At 49.6% G+C, this 11877-nt stretch overlaps 1 protein-coding gene across 2 annotated transcripts in view; it reads left to right on the forward strand.

Annotated features, from left to right (window-relative positions):
* The window catches only part of Kcnn3 (potassium calcium-activated channel subfamily N member 3), a 157272-nt gene that overhangs the window by 35678 nt on the left and 109717 nt on the right, over window positions 1–11877 (forward strand). For both annotated transcript variants that reach the window (XM_021196016.1, XM_029537777.1), the window contains exon 2: window positions 8360–8455. In XM_021196016.1, the coding sequence (XP_021051675.1) occupies window positions 8360–8455 (96 nt within the window). The remainder of the gene's footprint in view (window positions 1–8359; window positions 8456–11877) is intronic.

Consider the following 11877-nt stretch of genomic DNA (forward strand, 5'->3'; position numbering starts at 1 on the left):
TTTCCGGTCTTTCCTCCCCCATGCCAGCCTGGGCCCGGGCTAGATTTGCAGGAACAGCCCACATCCCGAGTCCTGACCTCAAGCTGTCATTGTTAACATGCTTCGAAGTCAGCAAGGTTTAAGCACACAACTGGGACCTGGCTGTAAGGTTCCCTCCAGACACTATGCTATGAGAGCACAAGTCTTAGAGTCAGGACTGACTTCCCAGGTTCAAATCTTACCCCATTCCTTTCTTGCCTAAGGACTGTGGCTAAGTGACAAGTTTCTTTTCAGCTTCAGAACCCTCTCTGTAGTGTAGGACCACACAGCAAGCCAGTATGGGACCCACGGCAAGTGCCCTTTCAATCACCCTTGACCCCTCCTTCTTGAATTTGCAAATCCAGGATAGAAGTGTCTACCTGTTAGCACATCTCTAAATTTTGTCCCCTTCCTTGAAATAGTATTCAGCATTCAGCTGATATTTATAGACCTACTAAGCACTGGACAGTACTTCACATGTGATGGCATAGGAATGAATTTATTAATTAAGAGATGCTACCTTCTGTGGCTGATACTCTGGCTGGGACGAGCAGTGGTGAGGAACAGGTCGGATCTCCAGCTTGGGCAGTGCAGCCCCGGGGAGAGCGTGGGACCAGATCAGGTCCCCGGGATCATCTTAGGCAGGTAATGCTCCCAGCTGAGAAGATGGGTGAGTCAGGAGGTAGAGAAGGTGGTTGAAGAGGGCATAGCAGGGAGGGCTCCAGGAAGATCTCTGCCCGTGATTGAGGTCAGACCCCCTCCTAAGCTGGAAAGCCTGTACATAATGGCCCTGCTGAGCCTAGGGCTGAGAGGAGAGAGTGTTCCATGAAGGCCTTCTGCCAGGGCACTATGCCTCAGATGCACTCCAGGGGTGGGAAAGTTCAGAACAGATGTGCTACGTATAAAGGAAGAGAGGCATATGCACGGGCCACTGTGAGATTGAAGCCCCTCTGTGGCCACTGGAATCTTACACAAATGGTCTCAGGAAAGGTGTCTGAGGCTTAGAGCCTAATCAGGCTAACCCACACCCTCAGAGGTTACACCCTGGAGGAAGGGATGCCCTCTAAAATCTCATCGCCTATGGATAAGGCTGCAGGCTGCAGCTCGCTCGCGTCCAAGATGGAGGCAAGGGCTGTTCAGACACCTGCTAGTGCCACCTCTCCTGGTCCTACTCACTCCCTGATGACTAAGGGCCGAAGGAACCAGGTCTTCTCTCAATTGGAGCTTCCTGCCCTCCAGACCCCCCTGCCCATTGTCTCTGTCTCTTCTGACATTTGGCTGTGGGCAGGAGGAGTGTGGAATGCGATGGAACAGGGCTCAGCTGGTGGGCAGGATTCAGTCTCAGTACACTGTAACAGCGATGTTCTGAGGCTCACGGCAGGGCTCAGCCCAGAGTCTGGGCAGGGCGAAGGCTCAGTAGTCTGTCTGGTTGAGTGAAGGAGCGTGTATGTAGCCTAGTGACAACCCAAGGCATCTCTGAAGTACCGAGGACAGGGTGCTGATACTGGAGCTTGTCACCGAGACCAGTTCATTTTTCTCTGCTCTGGGTGGCAAGAGGAAGTGCATTTGACTTCAAAAAAAAATGTGGAAAAATAACCTTTTCTTTTTTCACTTGTATCGCGTGTATGTGAAGGAGAGCAGAGGACCTGGAGACCCAGAGAGGTTAAGGCCCAAGGAAGGAGCTGGAAGCCCAGTGAGACTTAACAGTAGATAAGTCTCAAAGACATGGCGTGATCCCTAGTCTTTTGTTGTCAAGCTCTATGTTATAGAAAGAGACAATACAAACCTTCTCATTAGCCCCCACACTAACAATGGAAACCACTCCTTGCTCTGTTGAGAAGACAGAGTGTATGGGATCTGGACCTGGCCATTTCATACCCACAACTTCATTCCTTACAAAAGAAATGTTTACAAAAGGAGTGTTCCTATGACCCGTATGTGTCCTGGCCAGTGTATGCTTGATGCTATAGGCCATTGAGCACATATAGTCCCTGACATAGCTAAATGTCAGGGTTGTTTGAGTTCCAGAACCTTCTTTTCTTGGAGGTCTGAGGTGTGAGGAGTGTACAAGGCCAGGCGTTTAACTAGCCATAGCAGTGACTACTGGTCACTCTACAGTGAGTCTAGAGCTGACTTTCAAGCCCTCTTCCTGACGAAGTCCCTGGGGTCTTAGTTCTGTTTCTCCGACCTGTGTAATGCCCAGCGACCATCCCTACCCACTGTGATGGCAGCATCAGATTCCCCTGCTCTCAGGAGGGCAGGATCCAGTGGGCAGGGCCTTCCCATGGTTCCATTCTGGACCATGAATACCTACAATGGGAGGGGACATCATGTTGAGGAGGCTGGTAGGCCCAGCATGACCTCAGGTGACCTTATGACCTCGACGACCTCAGGCAGCTACACCTGGGAGGAAGACCAGCTAAGGTCTGATCGGGCAAGATGGTGAAGGTTCAGAAGGCAAAGTCAGGAGAAAGGCGCAGCATGGAAGCCAGGGAAAAGGAAGGCTAGGGTAGGTGCAGAACCAAAGCCCAGATAGGGGAGAGAAGCGGGGGCTCCCTGGAGATCAGCAGCCAGGAAAGCTGACTTCCCTGCCAGGGGACTGGGGGTGGGGAGTCAGGGAAGGAAGGCCTGGCTTAATCTGCATAGCATTAATTAGCAAGAGTGTCTAATTAGGACAACCATTACAGAGCTACAGTACGAAGCCAGTGCTGAATATCAATCAGTCTTGGAGCGGTTCCATGAAATTGAAGCAAAGGTTGACCTTATTAAACAGAAAAGATTTCTAACTCAATTATTTCCCAAGTCGAATGCACCAACCGAGGTGAAGTCAGGAAGGCACATCAGACCTTAATTCGGGAAATACAGGTTCTGGATGCTATCACCTTTCTCCCTTGAGGGCTTCTAACGGGTGACGGGAGTCATGAATGGGCCGTGTGCGTGTGCTGCGTGCTCACATGCACAGCCTTGGAGCTGATTACCTTGGCTGGGGAGGGAGCCTGTGCAGCCTCGTGCTGGGGAAGCTTATGTTCACTTTGCACGGCGCCCTTACCTGACTCCGTGCATCATCTTCTGCCCTCCACACCCCCCCTCCCATGTTCCAAACAATAAAACACATTAAAAACTTCAAAGTCTCTGGGAAGATCTACCGTAATCATTACAATTCTGGCCTGTCTCTGGAAGCTACAAGGCAGGCCAGGAGAGCAATTTATACCGCTGGCTCAGAGGCCTGGGAACTACTCCATCACCCTGTGCACAGTCCCAGAAAGGAACCCAGTAGCCTTAAGCAGCTTCTCTTTGAAGTTGGAGGCCAGTGGGGCTCAGCCTCAGGGCAGCAGGCTCACAGCTTGAGAGAAAGACGGGTCTAGGTGGCAACATGGCTCCCTCAAACCTCCTGACTTTGCCATTTTTTTTTTTTTTGACTATGCCCTTTGACAAGTTAGGCTTCTTGGAGCCTCAGTTTCCCTGTCCCTGAAAGAGAGTCCATGATGCCTCCCTTGCATGGTAGGTGCCTGTAGTAGTAGTAGCAATAGCAGCAGCAGCAGCAGCAGCAGCAGCAGCAGCAGCAGCAGCAGCAGCAGCAGCAATGCTTAGTTCCAGATTACTATCAGTGGGTAATCACAGACCCAAGAAGGGCTGGCTCGTGTCTAGGAGCAGGACAGGGACCACTTTGTAGGAACATCTCCAGGAATGTGTCTTGGTCTCCTACCCAGCCATTAGTCTCTTGTGCAGCCCAAGGCTCCACTGAGATAACAAGATACACAGTCTCACACAGTACCTGGGACACTGAAGGGCAGGGTAAGTAAAATCTGGCAGATAGCTAAAATCCCAGTTTGTCGCATGACCTTGGAGAAGTCACTTTAACAGCTCTCCAACTAGTAGTGTTTTATCAGTAAAATGGAAACATTGGGTTCTATCAGAGGTGAGATAAAATGCGTGCTAGGCGTGTTGCTGGAGGTAACACACGATCAGCGTTCAATGAAGATTAACTATAAAGTGCTTACTAAGCGCCTCTTAGATTCAGGGCATCAAATAGGTGACGGGGTCATATAGTATAAGTGTGTTATGTGAGTTTAGGTAGACTGTGAATCCATGAAGCAATAAGACTTGTCTGAAGTGGGTGCGAGTCCCTAAGCCCAGCCCAGGGACTCAGAGGCCGAAGCTCCCAGCTGGCATCAATGTGAATTTCCCTGTTCAAGCTGAGGATAGTTCCAGTTCCAGCCCGACACTAGGAAATGGGCATGTGTAAGTGAAACGGGGTCTCAGAGCCCAGAGAAGCTTATGTGGTTCGTCCCTGTCACAGGGATGGACCTGAGGATGTGCTCCTGCTGTCATCCGTGGCAGAGTGCAAGAATGACAAGAAAAGCTGGATCTCTCCACTGCACAAAAGCCTCGTTGTGGCAGTGCAGGGTTCAGATTTTGAAAAATAAACTTTTCAATAGCAAAATGCTATGTCCTCATTAATAATTTGAGGAGAGAAGGAACATGGTAAGAAAATGCCCTACAATGCAGAATATTGATATTTTTCACAATCTTTTTCTACATGGGAAATTTCAAAAACAGTCAGAACCATGCTACATACACAGTTTGGAGCTCAAAGCTTTCCAGTTAATATTCCATCACAATTTCTCTCCATGTCTTCAGATACTCTCTATCTTTAGGGCTGTATTAGTGTCCATCATTGGCTGTCCTTAGATGGTCAGAGCTTCTTGCACATCCATGAGCCCGTAGGACTAGATGGATTTAAAAGCGACTCCTGATAGAGTGCCGGAGAGATGGCCCAGCCGCTAAGAGTGCATCCTGCTTTTGCAGAGGACCAGAATGTGGCTTCAGCAGCCACATTGGGAGATTCACAACTGCCTATAACTCTAGCCGGGGATCTGACTCCCTCTTCTGGACTCTGTGGGTGCTGCACTCATGTGCACCCCTCTTACATTCAAATTTTAAGACTAAAAGTAAAATCTTCACATATAAAAATGCCCCTGCGTATCTTTTGTGCTGGGGATTATTTCTTTGTTTTTAAAAACATAAGGGAAAAGGGTTGACCGGTTGGTCATGGGACTCCTCCCAGCCAGCGAGTCAATTTTAAGGCCCCAGATGGAGTGGGTTGGGGCACAGCAGGTATGGCAGGTGCCCCACCATGTGGTGTTTGGTGACTAATTAGTCAGCCTGTGTCATTGGTGTCACCCGGAGGGTCATGCCAGTGGAGTTCAGGTGGAAAAGAAGATAGTTTAACATTTTAGCGAATAGAAATATGTTCCAGATCCAGTTAGACTTCCTCGACATATTTCCCAGGGGATGAGATCTCAAGGCTGTATGTAACTCTCCATTAGTCCAGTGTATAGCTCTGTCTCTCTGCAGGCTGCTGCTGGCCCAGCAGGCTGCACCAGGCAAAACCACTGAGCAGCTGGGAGCTGCCTTTTAATAGCAAAGCATCAGCTCTGAGAAGAAATGGAAGAGGTTTAAAGGAGAGGAGACAGCGTCTGGCCCCTGTCCTTTACTTCTTCCCCTGAAAATGATGGAAACACACTTAGAGGCGGACTTTAGCTAACTTCTGCCAAGAACATGAAATGGATGTGGAAGTGTGCCACTGGTCACAAGCCATCCTGGAGTGGGCGTGATGCTCCCCACATGCCTCTGGGCCCTCTGACAAGGGCCTTATGTTCACTTCTGGCCGGAAAGTACTGTGAACTGTCCCAGCTCTTTCCTGTAGAGAAATTTGTCTGGTCCCACATCAATCTCGTGTCCCTGAGCTTCCAGCCTCTCCCCTCTCCTGCTTTTTTTGCAGTCCCAGCTAGGTCTGGGATCAGCATCAAGTAAGCTTTCAAAGGTTGGAACCTTCTGGAGTGTCAGAACTGTGCTCTATTTTCCTTGGTGCCCACATTGCATCAGCCAAGCGCCAGGACCCCCAGAGACACCCTTCTATAGGTGAGCTCAAGGAGGTACTCAGCATTCTGAAGATCATGGAAGATGCTAAAATAGGCTGGGAACGGAACCTGGGACCTGTGTGACTAGTACTCCTCTGAGCTACACTACCACTGAGTTATACCCCTAGCCTTTGTCCACTTTTGGGTAGTACAGAATCTACACATTTCTCCACAGCTAGATCATATAGCGCAAGAAAGTGCAAGAAGACAAACTGAAAACCTCTGGTGGGTGGGGCCCTCCTGGTGGGCGTGGCCTACTTTGCACGTTCCCCCAGCATGGACCATATGGTAGTATATCCAACAGGTACTCAGCAGGCAAGAACTGGTTGAAATTGTTGCAAAAATGAAATGAATTATAACTTGGGATGCTGAGGTAGGAAGATGGTGAGTTTATGTAACCAGACCTGGTCTCAGAAAACAACAAAATGGGGTCTTGGGGAGATGGGATCGCAGGTGAAAGCAGGTGCCACGGAAGCCTGATGATCTGAGTTCAGTTCCTGGACCTCACATGAAGGTGGAAGGAGAGAACTGACTTGCAAAGGTTGTCCGTTGGCATCCACGTGAGTGCTGTAGTGCACGCACATACCTGCTATTATCTATGCACATCAACAGATGATACAAACCCAAACACACAAGAAACCAAAGTGTGAGTGAATGAACGTGTGAGTTACTTCACTGGTTCTCCCTTATGGCTCCAGGGCTAATTTGTGCCTGGCATAAAATTGGTCTCAATAGCCATATCATAGAAATGAATGATGGAAGGGCAGCTCCCGTTCTCAGTCCATAGTGGGTGGGGGAGAGTGTCAGCATGGGCACCTGCAAGTCCTGGATTCAAGGATCAAGCTGTCCCCTTAACAGTAGCTGCCATATTGGTCCATAGAATCTTGCTCTGCAGGTCCCAAATACCTTTCACCTCTGCCAGTGAGTGACGCCTCCCTCCCTAAGTCCTCTCAATTCTCCCATGGTATCATCTGGCAATTAATCATGTCTTGCTGTTGAAACATCTTCCATTGTTATCTTAGTTGTTTTGGCTGAGACATAGTATTTGTACACCTTTATAGGAGTTTCATAGTGGCTTGGAAATGTGTATTGTTGTGTAATTATCATATCACCTTGATCAGCACCCTCATCACCTCAAACAATGTGTAGTTCTATGTGGTAAGAACCTCGGTCCTTTTCTAGTTGTTTTTGCAATGCACCATAGATGCTTATAACCATCGCTGCTCTACAGAGAAAACTAGAGTTAGTCTTTATTACCTGACTGGGTTTTGGTCTCTTGTCTTGATCTGCCATTTGGGTCTGTGTAAGGAACTTTTCATGAGCATTCCTGTCTCCTGGTGGAGAGTTGGCCCAGAGCAATGAGCAGTGCTCTGGCCTGGGTGTTTGAGGCCCTGGCTCTGAACTCTGTGTAATACATTCACCACCACCCCAACCCCCATGGCATTCTATACAGGTGGGGCGTGCAGAAATTGTGCATTATTGATTAGCACTGTTTCTTTGGTCTTCCTCGGCTCTCAGACCATGTAGAGAGCCTACATGGTGGTACTTGGAAATGCTGCCTGATCTATCGGCTGCCTTTGCTCAGGGCTCTTTCTGTGTCCCTTTACGATTGGAGGTAGCTCTCCTTCCAGACTCATCCCACTCAGGAGTGTGGCAAGCCCTAACTAGATGCTCTGATGGAAAGGGGCGAACAGTACTGGCAGCCAGTACTCACTGAGCCAAGCTGCTTCAGGTACTGTGATGGTCACGCAGCTCTGAGTAGCTGGGGCAGATTCTGGACTCAGCAGACAGCCAAAGAGCTTACGCACAGACTACAGGCTCTCTAAACCACCTGGGCTGAAGTTGCAGGGAGCCCTGAGCAGCAGCAGACCACCACAATCGTCCCCCGCCCTGGACCTCTTTCTGCTCCTTTGCTGGCCCCTCATCCAGTGACTCTTCTGCTGTTCTTGTCTCCCTCTCCTGCCCTTAGCTTGAGCCAGGGGACAGAACAGCTACCAGGACATTCTGATTTATTCCTGATGGAGCTCTTCATGGCCAGAGACAAAAGCGACCTCAAAAACTTCTGGATTGTGTTACGATAGAAACACAAGCTGTCATGGTATGGACACTCAAACCATATAATAGTGGCACAAAAAATAATTACACCCATATGACTTATGAGTGTGGAGGCAAGTATTCAACACATCAGTAACTAGTATCTAGCCAGGTATCACATATATAAACCACTGTGCCACAGTGGGGTCGTTCTGGGAAAGCAGTGGCTCAGAAGGGACAGCCCAGGCTCAGGCTAACTGGTCTACCCTGCTCCTAGGAGGAACTGGGGATGGTTTGCCCTCTGCCCTGCTGTTTCCTATTATACCTCTTCCATGTGATGCTTCCTGCCTGGCTCCCTAACTCTCTTTCCCTCTTTCCTGCAGGATTCCATGTTTTCGTTGGCCCTGAAATGCCTTATCAGTTTATCCACCATCATCCTGCTTGGTTTGATCATCGCCTATCACACAAGGGAAGTACAGGTATGTCATTCCCTGACTTCAAGTAGTAGCATATTCTTCTGCCTCAGTCTGGGCTGAATCCACCCATCCTCAACCCAACTTGAGTGGCCCCCACAAGATGGTGTTTGAAATCTCTACACAGTGCCTCAAACACCAGCAGGGAGCCTGTGGTTTTGAATGTGGAGATTCTTCCTCTGAAGACACCAGGCTGGGATCTGCCTGCCATTTTCTAGCAAGAGAAGATGTGTGATGTGGTTGAAGTGAGGCCTCTATTTCTGGCTGCCTAGGGTTGGTTCAGTACTCTGGGAAATGTTTCCTGGACATCTGGGTATTCATCCAGCTTGACTGGTATATAGGGAGGTTGGTGTAACTTGAACTGCGAGACTAAGGCAGGACTGAGTGGACCCCGGCATCCTCTTGTGGCGTGAGTTGTCACCCTTCCTCCACCCCCGGGGCCTGCAGACTGATCTGCTCATTGCTGACCCAGGTCATCCAAGATATCCAGATGTTTCTGATCATGTGTGTGTGAATCTGGATACTCCCTGCGTCCTCTGGTCAGAGAAACATAGACAGAGTCACATCTGGGCAGCAGGAAGAGACTGACGAAGGCCAGAACTCAGGAGTTAGAAAGAAGGGTCAAGTCTTGGCCAGGACTTCTTCTTGCTGTGTGTTTTTGGCTGGTCCTGTGACCTTTCTGGGTCTCAGCCTCATCACCTGGAACAAGAAAGGCTTATTCCAACTTTGCTGGGCTCCTGTGAGGGTAGAGTAAGAAGGTTGTGTGTATGTGTAAATGCTAGCTGGCATGCTGGTAAGCTTAGGTCCATTTGTTCTCATTGTCCTGACACAGAGATGTTGTGGGGAGCCTCCTTGTCCCTGGGTCCAGCTTCTGATCATGTTCTGGAGTTCCTGTGGCTAGATGGGATGCAGTGGTTTTTACTATAGGTCTTCTGCAGGCCTGGCTGTAGGACCCTCAGCACGTCAGTGGCACAGGACACCCATTTAGAGGCTGGACTCTAGTGTTTTGCAGTCTTGTGTACTTAGATTGGGCAATACTTTGAGGGCCGAGTACAGAGGTTACTAGGCAACTTTTTTCATAGCATTCTAACTGGGCAAAGCTTCTGGACTCAAACCCAGATCTCTGAAAAGAGCCAGTAGCGTAAGTGAAGATGACCAAGGGGCCACGCCAGGATGGAGCCTTCATCATCGGCTTCAGCCCTACCTGGAACCAGCTGAACGGGGTTCTGAGGCTCTTCAACCTCTGGGTGTCCTCACGTTTTCATCTGAGATGGGCTGTGTGGGAAGTTGTCACAGAGGCCAGGTTGAAAAAGAAGAATCAAAACTCAGCTGGTCCCCGGTTGGGAGGAAGGTCAGCGGGCAGTTTCTAGCACACGGAGGTCCTCCCAGACACCTCTCCTTTCTGCCCCAGGCATTGTGAGGAAGGAACAAGGTCTCTGACTCTCTTAGGGTCAGTCCTCTTTCCTGCTTCAGGTCTGCAGACCTGACATAGTTCAACTGCAAAGTGCCTCTGGTCTCGAGGGACAGGGCCATGCTGCTGGCAGACCCTGGTCCACCCTCGGCTTAGGACCAGTCTGTTTCAGCCCTAACCACGCTCTCTGGGTAACTTATGTTGGCCCAGCTCACAGTTTTAGAGAAACATGGTGAAATGGGTGGCTTTGGTTTTTTTTAATTGATATTATTTATTACTGATATTGGTTTAATTATATATTGCTGTTAGGGGTTGTTCTGGGATGGACCACAGGCTCTGCGCTTGTCTGGCCGGTGTTCTGCTTCTGAGCTACACTCAGACCAAAGTAGTGGCTTTGACTCCTACCTCAGATACTGCAGGCTGGGTGACCTTGGATGACAATAAATCCTCAGTTTCCCACCCAAAGAATGGGAGTCCCAGCATGCACTCTGCTGAATCCTTAAGGGTGTGGGGATGGTACCGAGAATAGTGTGGTTTCTAGAAATGGAAACCTTACTCCCTTTCCTGTTCCACACACAGCTGTCCTCCCTCTAACTTCTAGCTGCAGTTTTGAGTATGCCAGGTGAGCCAGCCTCGTGGCCACTAGCAGGGCTGCCCAGAACTGCAAGTGTCTGGTTCTCCACCGTAACACTCACACTGTCCCTACAGCTGTCTGGGCTGCCTCTTGTCTCCTTGAAGGGAATCTGAATGGTTTGACCTCAGAGAGCCAGCAAGAGAGGTGTTCCCATCTGCAGTCACCTGGCCAGGCTACCGTTTTCTGCATGATGGCTTTCTCCATCACTTCAGAAACAAAGAAACACAGATGTCGTTAATATTTGCATTTCCAAAAATATACAATGCCTGACAGAGAGCTGGGGTAGAAGGTACTGGACTGAAGAAACTCTTGTTTCTAGAACTAGTGACATCATGATTTTGCGTGTGGTCTTGGGCCTCAGTTCCCTTGTCTAGTTATTAGGGTCCTGGTTTTAAGTTGCCCAGTCTAGGTGTGGCTGCTCATCTTTCAGGGCCCTGGTTGCTGAGTGTTTAGGGAGGAGCCGTCCCCTGTGTGACCGACAGAGAGTTTCCAGGGGGAAACAATGGAAATGCCATCCTCAGGGCAGGCCAGCCACTGCTGAGGTGAGCAGGGTGGCAAGGCTGTGACTGTGGCATCTCCTAAGGCCACCTGCCTAGCACAGGGCCTGCTGGGCTTTCTGAGTGCTACAGTAACGGCCTGGGGAGGGTCACCTACCAGTGACAGCGTGCATTGAGAATGCACCCCATTCTGCAGAGAGGAACTTGCTCTCAGCCCCTCCCCTGTCTCTGGAGTATCAAGGACAGAGCCAGGTTGCCATGTGGTCACTTCTGTTGTTGAAGATGTTCACCCCGCCTCTCCTCAGCCTTCATCTTTTGTGGCATTTTTAGAGTGGAGCTTTGAAAGACTCAGGTACCTTTTATCCCCAGGCCAGTGAATTCTGAGAAGAAAGGAAAATGCAAAAGCTATGCAATTTGGACCTTCTCTAAAGCCATACTTGTTCATAGACAATGCACTCCCGCGTCATTATGCTTTAGATGCCCTTGGTGCACCCCTGCTTAATGCAGAAGGCACTGGGCTTGGCTGCTCTGATAGCTAGCCTGCCTCTTCTCCACTGCCCGTCCAGCTCCATTATTCATTCAGCAGGGGTTTGGTGAGGTCGCTCTGTGCACAGCCAGTGAGGGGTTCTCATCCCTAGAAACCCTGACATCACCATCGCTTCTCTGAGGGGTTGCCAGCCTCGACTGTGTCTGCTGCTGTCCTTGTTTTGTTTTGTTTTGTTTTTCGAGACAGGGTTTCTCTGTGTAGCCCTGGCTGTTCTGGAACTCATTTTGTAAACCAGGCTGGCCTCGAACTCAGAAATCCACCTGCCTCTGCCTCCCGAGTGCGGTGCTGTCCTTGAAAGCAGGTTTCTTTTTCTTTTTCCTTTTTAAAGATTTATTTATT

Source organism: Mus pahari, chromosome 4 (genome assembly GCF_900095145.1).
Source record: "Mus pahari chromosome 4, PAHARI_EIJ_v1.1, whole genome shotgun sequence".
NCBI lineage: Eukaryota > Metazoa > Chordata > Mammalia > Rodentia > Muridae > Mus > Mus pahari.